This window comes from Phacochoerus africanus, chromosome 4 (genome assembly GCF_016906955.1).
Source record: "Phacochoerus africanus isolate WHEZ1 chromosome 4, ROS_Pafr_v1, whole genome shotgun sequence".
NCBI classification, from domain to species: Eukaryota; Metazoa; Chordata; class Mammalia; order Artiodactyla; family Suidae; genus Phacochoerus; species Phacochoerus africanus.
Genome location: NC_062547.1, coordinates 12189662 through 12203919, shown reverse-complemented (window position 1 = coordinate 12203919; position 14258 = coordinate 12189662). Strand labels below are relative to the sequence as shown.

The 14258-nt window shown below is 39.4% G+C and overlaps 1 protein-coding gene across 1 annotated transcript; it reads left to right on the top strand.

Moving 5' to 3' along the window:
• The first annotated feature begins 397 nt into the window (after positions 1–397).
• On the top strand, positions 398–13561 carry LOC125124412 (glycine N-acyltransferase-like protein 1). The gene is given in 3 exon segments (XM_047774525.1): positions 398–427; positions 12110–12307; positions 13358–13561. Coding segments are annotated over 3 exon segments (432 nt in total).
• The last annotated feature ends 697 nt before the right edge of the window (positions 13562–14258 follow it).

The following is a 14258-nucleotide window of genomic DNA, read 5'->3' as shown; positions in this document are numbered from 1 at the left end:
TACTTTGCCTTTCTGCGCCTTGGTCTCTTCACCTAATGTTAGCACTGTCTTCTTAAAATCGTTGTAAGCACTGAGGTCCATACAGTGTAAGTCTTCAGAGTACAGCTAGTGCCCAGTTAGTGCCCAGAGGCTGGTCATTATCAAGAGGATGACTGTGAGTTCTACCTGCCTTCTGGTGACTTCCCTTCCATCAGTATAGTCCTGGAACCCAGGACTTGTCACTGATGTGGTCCTTCTTCAGGAGTATGGCTTTGTTGATCACAGCAATCATGGGGACTCCTTCCACCTGGAGGTGCTGTGGACTCGCGGCCAAAGTATCAGACTGTCATTATCCAGCTTCAGAAACAGGTAAGCATGAGCTCCCAAAGGGCTGAGGAACTAGTTCGTCAGACCCACCATGGCTGCTTGTGGGGTGAAAGAGAAGGTGGTATGCTTTCACAAGGCTCCTGTAGTACTTGGTACCCAGTGAGCTCAACATCTCCTCCCTTCCTGTCACGGCACAGAACTCATCTGGGCAAGGGCAGGATTTGAGGAGGAGGAGGAAGAACGTGATGAGGAGAAGACTGGCACTGGCTGGTCACCTCTGACCTGATGTAAAACAAGAGCTGACTGAGGTTGGCTGGGGTCAGCGACAGGGGCTGAAAATAGGAGAGTCCAGAGGGAAAGCTGAGTGTCTAAATATCAGAACAACAACTAAGAAACAAATGTCAGGGCAGAAGTCCAACCCTAAAAACTGCCTCTTAGGAAACAGGGCTTGGACTCAGGATGAAATGTATTTCAACTACATGGATGCAATGCCTCCAGTTAGTGAGTGTCATCCTCAGAACAACCTTATCAATGGAGCATTCATATCTCAAGTTTAGAGATGAGGAAACTGTGCTGAGGGATATTAAGTCCTGTGGCTGTGGAAGACTGAATGTCAAACACTGCCCAGCCTTGGCTGGGATGGCCTGAATTCAAGTTTAAATGACTGCTGGTTTTACTAGCTGTGTGACCACAGGCACTTCTCTGAGCTTCAGTCTCATTATCTGTAAAATGGGAATAATGTGCTACCTTCAAAGAATGACCTAAAGTTTAAGTGAGATACTGATAAGTATATAAAAAACTTAGTTTATAGGAGTTCCTATTGTAGCTCAGTGGGTCAAGAACCCAACAAAGTGTCTGTGAGGATGTGGGTTTTATCCCCAGCCTCGCTCAGTTGGTTAAGGATCCCAGGTTGCTGCAGCGTAGGTCTCAGATGCTGCTGTGATCTGGTGTTACTGTGGCTGTGGTATAGGCCAGCAGCTGTACCTCAATTCGACCCCTAGCCTGAGAACTTCCATATGCTGCAAGTGCAGCCATATAAAGAAAAAAGAAAAAAAAAAAAGCTTAGTATATATAGAGAGAGAGAGCACATGATTGTAAATGCTACTTTTGTTACTGGCTGAGCTCATAAATGGAGAAAAGGTTTAAACTGAAATGTACACCTAGGGCTGTTTTTGCCCTAAAGCCTATGAAGTTCCCCATTCCATGGACATCTAGTCAGTGAAGCGTCACTTTGAGGCAAGCCAGCTTTATTGTGGGTACAGAGGCTGTGTCTCTAAGTAATAATAAACCAATCTAAGATGATCTTGAAAACCAGGTTAGATAGACCTGGTGCAGAAAGTAATGACGTGACTTCAGTTTGAGGAAACCGGTAAACCATGCTGGCTGGACATTTCGTGTATCTTCCTTCTTGGCACTTTTCCTACGGATGTGCATTTGATCTCCTAGCTTCCTGACAGTTGGATTTGAAGACTTATACACAGTTTATTAAATTCCATTGCCAAATTTTTTCAAAGTGTGGTATGCTAAATAATGGTTTATCTACCATTGTGGTACACTTGGTCGGATAGTTCTTTTCATTTCAATAATTTCAGGATTATATATGTTGGAGCAATGTCACTATAGCCCCAAACCAAGGATTTCACATCTTCGTTGCTTTGAACAAGGCTAATTTCTAAAACTAGTCAATAAATACAAATACTGACTTACAAAAGTGCCATTGTACAAAAATTGGGATGGTTATAAGGTAATACACTTTTGGAGTACATGCATCGAGTCTAATTCTATAGCATCTCATGTTTAAAAGTCAATCCAATTGTCATGAAATTATGACCAATTTTTAAAACCAGATCAGCTTTTATACATTCCTTAAATTTTCTTTCAAAGTAGAGGGCAAATAGAAGTCACTTGAACTACCCTGCTGTCATCACCTTTAGCCCTAAATTTTAATCCCAAATTATGTTTTGAAGTTGGACCATCTCCCTTTATTCATGTGACCAGATTCCACATTACTTTGCAGTGTTACAAAATTTCAACTTTGCATACAGAAACTTTACTCAGAGAATATTCAAATAAGTGTTCCACAAACATTGGGGATGTTTTCTAAAAGAATGTCAAAATTTGTTGAAACAGAAGTATTTAAGGATGAGCTAATCTGGTGCTGGGAGTGGGAAGGCACAGATGAAAGAAAAAACGTCCTAAATTGATCACCATTGAAGCTGGGTCCCAGGTACATTGGAGGTTTGCTGCACTTTTCTACTTCTGCGTAACTTTTACATTTCCTGTGAAATAATGTAAAAATAATTTTTTTTTAAGTTAAAAGAACCAAAAAGTTGGTTAACTCCCTCATGGCTTTGGAACAGTAGCCAGAAAGGGCAGAACGAACCCTGGACTAGTCCTTGCATTTAATGTGGCCACTCTCTAGTTGACCTCAGGAAGGTGTCGTCTTTCTGCTGTACTTCAGTTCGTTTGAAAAATAGAGGGTTTTCCCTGCACCCGAGTCCAATGGGAATTCACTTAAACTACAGGTTTTAAGGTCTTCCCCAGATGTAGCAAATACGAACCTTCTCTTGGGGTGCAAGAGACTATATCTAGACAAGGTTTACATGTTTTCCTCTTTTTTATTTTCGTTTATTGAAGTATAGTTGATTTCCAATGTTGGGCTAATTTCTGCTGTACCGCAAAGTGATTCAGCCATACACATGCACACATCCGTTCCTCTATAGATCATCACAGAACATTGAGTAGATCTACCGGTGCTATACCGCAGGTCCCCGTGGATCACCCCATTCCACACGCAAACATGTCTCTTCGTTACTTTTAATCACAAAGGTCAAATATGTTGATTACCCAAGTGGGATGGATCCAACGGTGTTTTAGGAAGTTAATAAACTCTCATCTCCCCTCTTCTCCTCTCTTCCCACCCCTTCCTTGAGGTGGTCATGACTCTCCTTGCTCATACGAACACATACGGGGAAATTTGTTATCTCTTTCTTTCATAACTTTTTCATTTGCCTTTAACACAAGCCTGGACATCCCTTCAGGTCAATCAGTATAGCACTAACACATTCTTTTAACAGCTAGGTAATTTTCTGTAGAGTAGATGCTCTATACTTTAGTCAGCCCTTCTACTGTTGACTTTGAATTGCTCGCAGTCCTTTCCCACTACAAACAGTGCTTCAGTAAACATCCTTGTATACATAGCCCTACACCCTGAAACATTTCCCAGTAGAATTGATTCCCCAAAGTGGTATTACCAAATCAAAGTGCATGTACATTTTAAAATCCAATAGGCACTGATGGATTACTTTCCCCAAAGACGGCCACAGTGTAGTCCCATTAGCAATAAATGGAAGAAATGTTTCCCCACATTCTCACCAGTCCTAGACGTTATCTCTCTTTTAAATGTGTACCAAACTCATGGATTAAAAAATGGCATCTTGGAGTCCCCGTCATGACACAGTGGAAATGAATCCGACTAGAAACCATGAGGTTGCAGGTTCGATCCCTAGCCTTGCTCAGTGGGTTAAGGATCTGGTGTTGCTGTGAGCTATGGTGTAGGTCACAGACGCGGTTCGGATCTGGCATTGCTGTGGCTGTGGTGTAGGCTGGCAGCTGTAGCTTCCATTAGATCCCTAGCCTGGGGACCTCCATATGCCTCAGGTGTGGCCCTAAAAAGACAAAAAGACAAAAAAAAAGGCATCTTATTATAGATTTAATTTGCATTTCCATGATTAGTGAGGTTGGACCTATTTTCATGTTTATCAGTCATTTGGGATTCGCTCCTGAATTTTATGCTTATATATTTTGATGCTTTTAATACCAGGTCACTGTGTCATTCTTAAAATTCTGTAAGGGTATTTTGAATATTAAGGATACCAACATTAGCAGGTATGCTACCAATTTGTTCCCTAACTTATAATTATATTTATTTCACCAGTGGAGGCTTTGACATGTAGAAATTTTTTATTTTCATATGATCAAATATCTTTTTCACTATGAATTCAAAGATTTTTTTTTAATTAGGAAGATTTTTACTATTCCGAGGTTATAAAAATATTTTCCTATTTTTTTTTCTTATGACAGGTTAATTTTTACTTTTTACATTTTAATCTTTGTTTCATCAGGAATATATTTTTGAATAGCATTAATTAAGGCTATTTTATATTTTTATTCCATATGGCTAGCTAATTGTGCATACTATTTGTTATGTAAATAATTCCACTGAAACTTAAATATCTCTTTTGTTGTATAACACATTTGTATATTTTTAAATCTATTTCTGTGTTTGTTTTCTGGTCTTTTCTTAAGTTATTTCAATGCCTTTATGGTAAGTTTCCATATCTCATAAAGTAAATCTCCCTCCATCATTGTTTTCAAATTTTCCCTTTTTTCTTATGAACTTATGAGCTATGTGGACTTACACTAATTTTTCCACTTGCCCTCCAATTATACCAACTACCTATTGCAGTTGTGAATGGACCTGGATTCATTTTTAATTGAAAATAATTGTGGAAATACTGATATTTTCACGATACTAAATCTTTTCATGTAAAAAATGGTATATATCTCAATTTTCTCAGTTCCTGTTTCACACCATTTGGGAAAATTTTAGGGTTTTTCTTGGGTAAGTCCGATGACTTCCCATTATATTTATCCTTGGATATTTTATGTAATTTGTCACTACTGCTGGTGGGGTTATTTTTCCTTTTCCATTCCTAAGTATTATTACTTTGTTATTGATTTTTATCTGTGTTCTTAATTTCTAAACATACCACAAGATTTTTTTAAGATACTGTTTATTTATGTGTGTCTGTTGTTGCTGTTATTGTTTGTCACAGTCTCTTGGGTTTTGTAAATACGTAACACAGGCATACCTTAAGCATTGCAGGTTTTGTTCCAGACCGCCACAATAAAGTGACTAACCCAATAAAGCCGGTCATATGAATTTTTTTTTCCCAGTACATACAGTTATGTTTACACTACACTATAGTCTATCAAGTGTCAAATATCATTGTATCTAAAAAAGAAGTAATGTGCATGTATTAAGTTTAATACTTTATTGCTAAAAAGTGCTAATCCCTCTCTAAGCCTTTGGCCCATCATAATCTTTTTGCTGGAAGAGGGTCTTTCCTCTCTGTTGATGGCTGCTGACTGACGAGGGTGGTGGTGGCTGAAGGTCGGGTGGGTGTGGCACTGTTATAAAATAGGGCCACAGTGAAGTTTGCCACATCAATTGACTCTTCTTTTCACAGACAAATTCTCTGTAGCATGCAATGCTGTTTGACAGTATTTTACCCACAGATGAAATTCTTTCAAAGTGGGGGTCGAACCTCTCAAATCCTGCCACTGCTTCATCCACTGAGTTTAAGTAATACTCTGTATCCTTTGTTGTCCCTTCAACAATACCCACAGCCTCTTCACCAGAAGTAGACTCCATCTCAAGAGACCACTTTCTGTGCTTGTCCATAAGAAGCAACTCCTCATTCTTCCAAGTTTTATCATGAGATTGTGGGAATCTAGTCACATTCCAGATACCATTTTTAATTCTATTTCAGTTGCTATTTCCACCACATCTGCAGTTACTTCCTCCACTGAAATCGTGATGAACCCCTCAAAGTCATCCACAGGGATTGAAATCAATTTCTTCTAAACTGCCACTAATGTTTATGTTTTGCCTCTTCCCACTGGGACAGAATATTAACTCAAGTCATCAGTGTAGGAACATGGGGTCTGATACATTCTTTTGATAGGGATATTGATTAACATTTGCGGCTTAAGGACTCCACGGGCCTTGTTTTATTATAGGAAATGCGCATTCCCCACAGACTTTGTTTACTATAAGAAATGTGAATCTCTAGCCCACTCCTCGATTGACAGAAAAGGAATGAGAGGAGGAGTTCCCCTTGTGGTGCAGTGGTTAATGAATCTGACTAGGAACCATGAGGTTGCGGGTTCGATCCCTGCCCTTGCTCAGTGGGTTAAGGATCTACCGTTGCCATGAGCTGTGATGTAGGTTGCAGACGCAGCTTGGATCCTGTGTTGCTGTGGCTACAGCTCGGATTTGAACCCTAGCCTGGGAACCTCCATATGCCACGGGAAACAGCCCTAGAAAAGGGAAAAAGACCAAAAAAAAAAGAAAAGAAAAGAAAAGGAATGAGAGGAATGGTGACTTAATCTAAGGAAAGAAAAGGACAAAAAACTTGTAAAACTTACAGGACATTTCTAACCCTAAAACCCCTATTGGACAAGGATCAATATAGGTAATTGAACAAGGCCAATGGGAGAAAAACCACATCTTTCGAGACTCCATGTTGGTGCCCCTCCCCACATTTAAGAGATAAAAATCCCTGTAGGACAACAAAGAAGGGGGATCTTTCCCCCCTCCTCCCAGGTGTCCTGGGAGCTTTCTGCTTTCCTTTAATAAAGACTTTGCTTGCTTGCTGCGTGTGTGTTCACAGAGTTCATTCTTCGACAGCCGCGATAAAAACCCAGACTCCAGTATCATCTCTCCAGTATTACCATGATTCATAAGTATTATAATGGCACCTAGAGTGGTGAATCCTTTCCACAAGGTTTTCAGTTGACTTTGAGGGCTCCTTGATCTGTGGGCTGCAGAATGGATGTTGTGTTAACAGATATGAAAACAACCTTAACCTCATGGTACATCTCCATCAGTGCTCTACCGGGTGATCAGGTGTATTGTCAATAAGCAGTAATATTTTGAAAAGAATCTCTCTCTTTTTTTTTTTTTGAGCAGTAGATCTCAATACTGAGCTTAAAATATTCAGTAAACCGTGTTGGAAACAGATGTGCTGTCACCCAGGCTTTGTTGTTCCACAGAGCACAGGCAGTTGAATTAGCATAATTCTTAAGGGTCCTAAGTGTTTTGGAATGGTAAATGAGCCCTGGCTTCAGCTTAAAGCCCCCAACTGCACTAGCCCCTAACGAAAGAGTTAGCCTGTCTTTGAAATTTCGAAACCAAGCATTGACTTCTCTTCTTTAGCTATGAGAGTCCTAGATGGCATCTTCTAAAATCAAGCTGTTTCTTCTACATTGAAAATCTATTTTTTAGCATAGCCACCTTCATTAATGATCTTAGCTAGATATTTTGGATAACTTGCTGCAGCTTCTACACTAGCCCTTGCTGCTTCACCCTGCACTTTTATGTTAAGGAGCTGGCTTCTTTCCTTACACCTTATAAACCAACATCTGTTGGATTCAAACTTTTCTTCTGCAGATTCCTCACCCCTCTCAGCCTTTACAGTGCCAGGGTCCCTTCCCGGCGGTCAGGGGAGGTCCTGAAGAGGAGGGGAGGCAGGCGCAGGAAGAAGAATGGAGACGCAGATACTCTCGAGGAGTGCTCAAGCAGTCTCTAATTTATTGGTGGACAACTGCAAATTATATAGGGGAAAAGGCTAAAACCGACATAAACAATGGAAGATCAATATCTCAAAATTTTCCAAAAAACATAGATAAACCTTTAAGATTAAAAAGCACATGATTTGGGTAAAGTACAGTCTAAAAGCATAAAATAGAATTGAACACGATAAAAGAACAATCAAGCAGAAACTAGGAATCACATAAGCCACACATGAACTTTGTAAAAGTTACAAATATATTGTTTTCTTAGAACAATCATCTGATTGTAAACCTAAAAACTATTTTTACTTTTAACTTTATTATTAATAGATTTATATATTTAAAATACTTAATTCAATAAATCAATAATTATCAATAACTACCTATAATTCCTAAAACTTATTACATACTAAAAACTTAAAATAGTTTTAGCTAAATAATGCATACCAATATTATCTAAGATCTTGTGAAAAACAGAAGCCAAATCAGAGGCCCGTTTGAATGTAGACAGTGGGGAGCTATTCTCCCGGAGGTAAGTTGGAGGTTTAGCAGGCAAAGACAATAAAAGTTAATAAATTCCTTTCTTGAGGTAAGGGACAGGGAGTTAGGTACAGTAAACAAAGCACAGATTGTTTACAAAAGAGCAGAAACTTAAAGGTATGTTTCCTCAGGCATAACGTCCTCTAGTTTCCGGGGTCTGGCAAGCCTGTTGTTTTGCAGCCCTTTCTTCAGAATCTCCTGGACTTTGTCATCAGGCAGATTCCCTTCTTCAGAATCTCCTGGACTTTGTCATCAGGCAGATTCCATTCTTGAAACTCAGCTTCCAGCATTACAGAATTGATGAGCGTTCAGGTCTTGCTCTGGATTAGCCTTTGGATCAAGGAAATGTGGCTGGTTTGATCTTCTGTCTGAACCGAAACTTTCTGCATAATCACTGTTGGGAAAATAAAATGACTCTGGCTCAGGTTGTCAGTGTCGGAAAGTGAGACACGTGGATAAGGGGAGATCTCGACAAGGCTCTTTACTTCTGCAGGAGGGCACGGGTCCTCCAAAAAGAGCCTCCCTGTTTATCCTCATGCAGGTGATGTGCCTGTCCTCTTCCTATTGGCCAGGTCGGGGCACACATTCTTCCCGGCTGGCTAATTGAAACAAACTGTTGCTGGGAGAAGAGGTAAAGAGGAGAGGGTCCCAGGAGGGTGGTTCAGGCAGAAACCTGAGCAAAATAAAGTAACCAAGATTTCCTTTGATAGGAAAGACATTATGTTACTTTCCACATCAGCAATAAGACTGATTCACTTTCCTATCTGTGTGTTCACTGGAGCAGCACTTCTAGCTTCCTTCAAGAACTTTCCCTTTGCATTTACAACTGAGCTAACTGCGCGGCACAAGAAGCCCAGTTTTTAGCCTGTCTCAGCTTTTGACATGCCTTCCTTACTTAGCCTAATCGTTTCTAGCTTTTGACTTAAAGTGAGAGACATGCAACTCTTCCTTTTACTTGAACACATGGAGGCCTTTGTAGGGTTGTTAATTGGCCTAATTCAGTATCGTTTTGTCTCAGGGACTAGGAAAGCAGGAGGAGAAAGAGGCGGACAGGAAGTGGCTGGTCGATGGAGCCTTCAGAGCATACACAGCATTTCTTGATTAGGTTCATTTCTTGCACGGGCACACATGGTGGAACCCCAAAACAATGACAGTAGTGACATCGAAGATCACGGAGCACAGATCACCAAAGCAAACATAATAATAATGAAAAAGGTTGAAATATTGCAAAAAATTGCCAAAGGTGACACAGAGACACTAAATGACCAAATGCTGTTGGAAAAACAGCACCAGCAGACTTATGGAATGCAAGGTTTCTAGAAACCCCCCCCCCAAAAAAAGAACAAACAAAAAACAGAAAAACCTCATTATCTGAGAAATGCACTAAAGCAAAGTCAATAAAACAAAGTATGCCTACACTGCTGTGGCGGTGGGGTAAGTTGGTAGCTGTAGCTCCGATTTGACGCCTAGCCTAGGTATCTCCTTATGCCGTGTGTGTGGCTCTAAAAAGCAAAATAAAATAAAATAGAAGCAAAGAGGAAAAGATTACTTTTTAAAGAAAGTATGCTGGTACTGTAATATACAAACAAGGATAATCTGCTTCTTCTTTCCCGTATCTGTATTGGGTTTTTAGTTCTTTGCCTTACTGCATACAGTAGAACCTAAGAAAATAATATCAAATGACAATAATATTTCTATCCATTTTTCAGTCCTAATTTTAATGATAGATGTTTTAGTAATTCATATTTGGAATTATATTTGGTTCTGCCTTTATACGTTTAGAATATTTTCCTATGATTCCCATTTTCTTAGAATTTGTATTTAGAATAGTAACTGGATTTTATGTTATTTCATATTTGTTTATTTCTTTTCTGTTTGACAATTACTATACCCATGTAGTTTTTCCCCCTTTAATTTATTACGCTGAAGGTTCTGATTCTAAGCCATTCCTGCTTTTCTAAAAGAAACTCTGCTTGTTCATATCTGCTATTCCTTTGGCATAATATTGAATATCTTACTGAGAATTTTTGCATCTGTATTCATAAGTGAAATGCTCAATAAAATCTTTTAGTCCCTTACCAGATTTTAGACTGAGAATCTTCCTGTCTGTTACTATGATTTAATGTTATAATTATGTATTCATTTTTATGTAAAACTTAAATGTAAATAAAACAAGCTGTTTTGGCCATTTTCCTTTGGTTTTGTTTTTTTTGTTTTTTTTGTTTTTTCAGGACCATGCCTGTGGCATAAGGAAGTTCCCGGGCTAGTGGTCAAACCAAGCTGCCTTTGTGACCTACACCTCAGCTCGTGGCAATGCCGGATCCTACCGAGTGGGGCCAGGGATGGTTCCCACGTCCTCATGGATACTAGTTGGGTTTGTTACTGCTGAGCCACGAAGGGAACGCCTTGGCCACTTTTTAAATAGTAGATATTTTGTTTCATTTCCATTCTTTTTTCTATTAGTCTGTTGAGGTTTTTGATTTCTTTGAAGGTCAATTTTGATGGTTTATCCTTGAAGGAAATCATTTCTTTTATCAGTAAATAATTTGCCTTGAAGTAACATATAACCTCTCTTATAAATCTATTATTCCCTTCTCTGGCTTCTTCATCTTTAATGCTTTTTTTTATTTCTCTTTCTTTCCTCTTTCATTTCTTAAAGTTTTATTGCGGTATAGTTGATTTACAATGTTGCAATAATTGTTGTTTTTATTTCTCTTATTTTCCCTTAAAAACTCTTACCAGGAATTTATCTTTTTTCTTGCCATTTAAGAATGGATTTATGGTTTTGTATACCATGGATACTATGTCTTGTTCTCCATTTCATTATTTTCAGGTCTCATTTTTATTGCCTGCTTCCTTTGTTTTCTTTTTTTCATTTTGATATTCTTTTTGCAAATCATTGAATACTTTGTCTATTTCTGATCATTCTTTTCCAATCAGACCTCTTATATCTACTTTTTTGAGTACATTAAGATTTTGGTTTGGGTCACACTCAGAAACCTGCATTTATATAAGCACCTTCAAATTCCCGAAGGATTCTTGAATGAACTCAGCTAGTATTCACAAGGATTCTTTAAAATGAATAACAATATTTTACTCTTTATTCTTTAATCATATAATTTCCAACATTATATATTCTGCTAAAACTCTCACACTTATGGTTGATATTTCCTTCCAAAAACAAATATTTATCTTCCCATGGAACTTTTGTCTTGCCAAAATGTGATTCCAATTCTCTTTATTCCAAGTCCATAAGAATACCACATAAAATTGCCCAGAGCACTACCAAAAATTTGTTACCTTATTCCATTATATAGCTTCAGGCTTTGAACAAAGTATTACTATTCTAATAGGTTGATAGTCCATTGCATTGGGTGAGGGTAGCATTTCATGCAAGTTTGTGTCCACTAGAGTATCTTGCCATGCCCTGGAAATTGTAAATTCTCAATAAATGAGAGCTGAAGAAAAAGATCAGGGGAAAATCTGACCTGTCCTCATCCCATACAGGTGATGACTCACAACATAAACATATACCATATATCCTCCAAAGAGCCTCAAAAACTACAGGAAATCTTTAAAAAGTGTGCAGTCACCACATGGAAACAAATGCTTCAAATCCAAGGTCACGAATCAGAGGTGATGAGCAGCAGCTCTGGTTCTCAACATGGGTCCCCAGCCCACAGCATCAGCTTGTGAGAAATGCAAATCCCCAGGCTTACTGAGTCAGAAGCCTGAGGGATGGGAGGTGGACAGCAGTTGTGGCATAACAAGGCTCTAGCTGAGTCATGTGAGCTTGAAGCTGAGAACTACTAAGCAACTGTATTGAGTTACTATACAGATGGGATCAGCAGAAGCAGAGAATCCTGAATCACTGACTGTATTGCTTTCTTACCTCTCTTCCCAGGAAAGTTTGGATGAAGAGATAAGAACAGTTGCATTTGCAAAGTCAGTGAGAGTGGAATACCTGAACGTAATCTTCTAAGTAACAGAAGATATTCTGAAGCTCAGTGCCTTCCATAAGAGCAAACTTGGAAGCTGGTGTGAGGCAAACCACCCAGATGATGAGTTTGAGAGGCATGGAAAACATGGGTTCATCGCCCCTGTGGCTTTTCTTTTTTTTTTTTTTAATTTTTTAAATTTATAGTGATTCTATTAAATATATGTACATTTTGAAATTGCTTACCCCGCTCTTTGGGCTTCAATTTTGATACCTTTATCATATTTTAAATTGTATATGCTAATCTTTGAAAATATAAAGAGAAACATTGCAGAGAAAGGAATAATCATTTAAAATGCCACCATTAAAAGGTCAAAATTGTTATTATTTTTTATTCAAGTGTAATTGATTTACAATGATGTGTCAATTTCTGCTGTACAGCAAAGTGACCCAGGCATATATACATATATATACACATATACAAACACACACATTCTTTTCCTCATATTATCTTCCATCCTAGTTTATCCCAAGAGATTGGGTATATTTCCCTGTGCTATACAGTAGGGTCTCATTGCTGAACCATTCTAAATGGCTTTTTTTTTTTTTGCTTTTTAGGGCTGCATTTGCAGCACATGGAGACTTCCAGGCTAGGAGTCGAATCAGAGCTGCAGCTGCAAGCCACAGTCACAGTAACGCCAGATCCAAGCCACATCTGCGACTACACCCCAGCTCATAGCAACGTTGATTCTTAACCCACTGTGCGAAGCCAGAGATGGAACCTGCAACCTCATGGTTCATAGTTGGATTTGTTTCTGCTACACCATGACAGGAATTCCAAAATGGCTTTCCTTTTAATATTGTGAATTCTTACACATTTTTGTAATTCTCATAAATTAGTTTTGGAGTGAAGATAAGATTCACTGGGATGAATAAAGTTTGCCAAGAGTCAAAATGAGCAATTGTGCAAAGGTGGATATTTAATCAAGGAAATGAGTGCCAGGGAGCTCTAGTGTCAGGATGGTGTCCAGAAATTACAAGAGCAGGGGTGAAAGTTTTGTGTGCTTTGTTTTGTTTCCTCAATCAGGATCTGAACTTGAAGTTTTCCCAGCCGGATGCTTCTCATTCTGGGTGAGTGATTGCTGGTGAGTGACTGCTGGTGAGTGACTGCTGGAAACCAGGTCAGAGTGAAACCACATCCTGCGATGCACACAGACCCTGCCAGCATTCAGTCTTCTGGGCCTGGAGGGGGTTGCAGTCACATGGGCAGCCACCGACCCCACTAGTGAATTGGGGATGGCCTACTCCTTGGATGGATACCCAGAAAAGGACATCCTGAAACAGCTGCTGTTGTGCTACATCAAATTGCTGCCTCAAGAGAAGATTCCATTTTACCCCTCTGTGCTGGCAGAGGATTGAAAAAAATCCCAAAAATTTGTGACGTGGGCTTTTTTGTGTGCATGGCCTCATGCGCACGGCACCAATAGACCTGCAGAAATTAGTCTCTTTGGGAGTTCCCATTGCAGCTCAGTAGGTAAGAACTTGACTAGGATCCATGAGAATGTGGGTTCAATCCCTGGCCTCACTCAGTGGGTTAAGGATCCAGCATTGTTGGAAGCCACAAACTTTGGTATAGGTTGCAGATGTGGCTCAGATCCTGAGTTGCTATGATTGTGGTACAGGCCTCAGCTATAGCTCTGATTCTCCTCCTAGCCTGGGAATTTCCATATGCTGTAGGTAAGGCCGTAAAAAGAAGAAAAAAAAATGGAAAAAAAGAAATTAGGTCCATTTGTTTAGATGATGAGGCTATTCAACCATCTTGGGAAAGTCTTTTTTTTTTTTTTGGTCTTTTTGTCTTTTTAGGCCTGTACCTGTGGCATATGGAGGTTCCCAGGCTAGGGGTCTAATTGGAGCTATAGCTGCCGGCCTATGCCAGAGCCACAGCAATGACAGATCTGAGCCTTGTCGGCCACCTACACCACAGCTCATGCAAACGCCAAATCCTTAACCCACTGAGTGAGGCCAGGGATCAAATCTGCAACTTCTTTGTTCCTAGTCAGATTCGTTTCCACTGTGCCATGATGGGAACTCTGTCCTTTCTTAATATTGAAGCAGA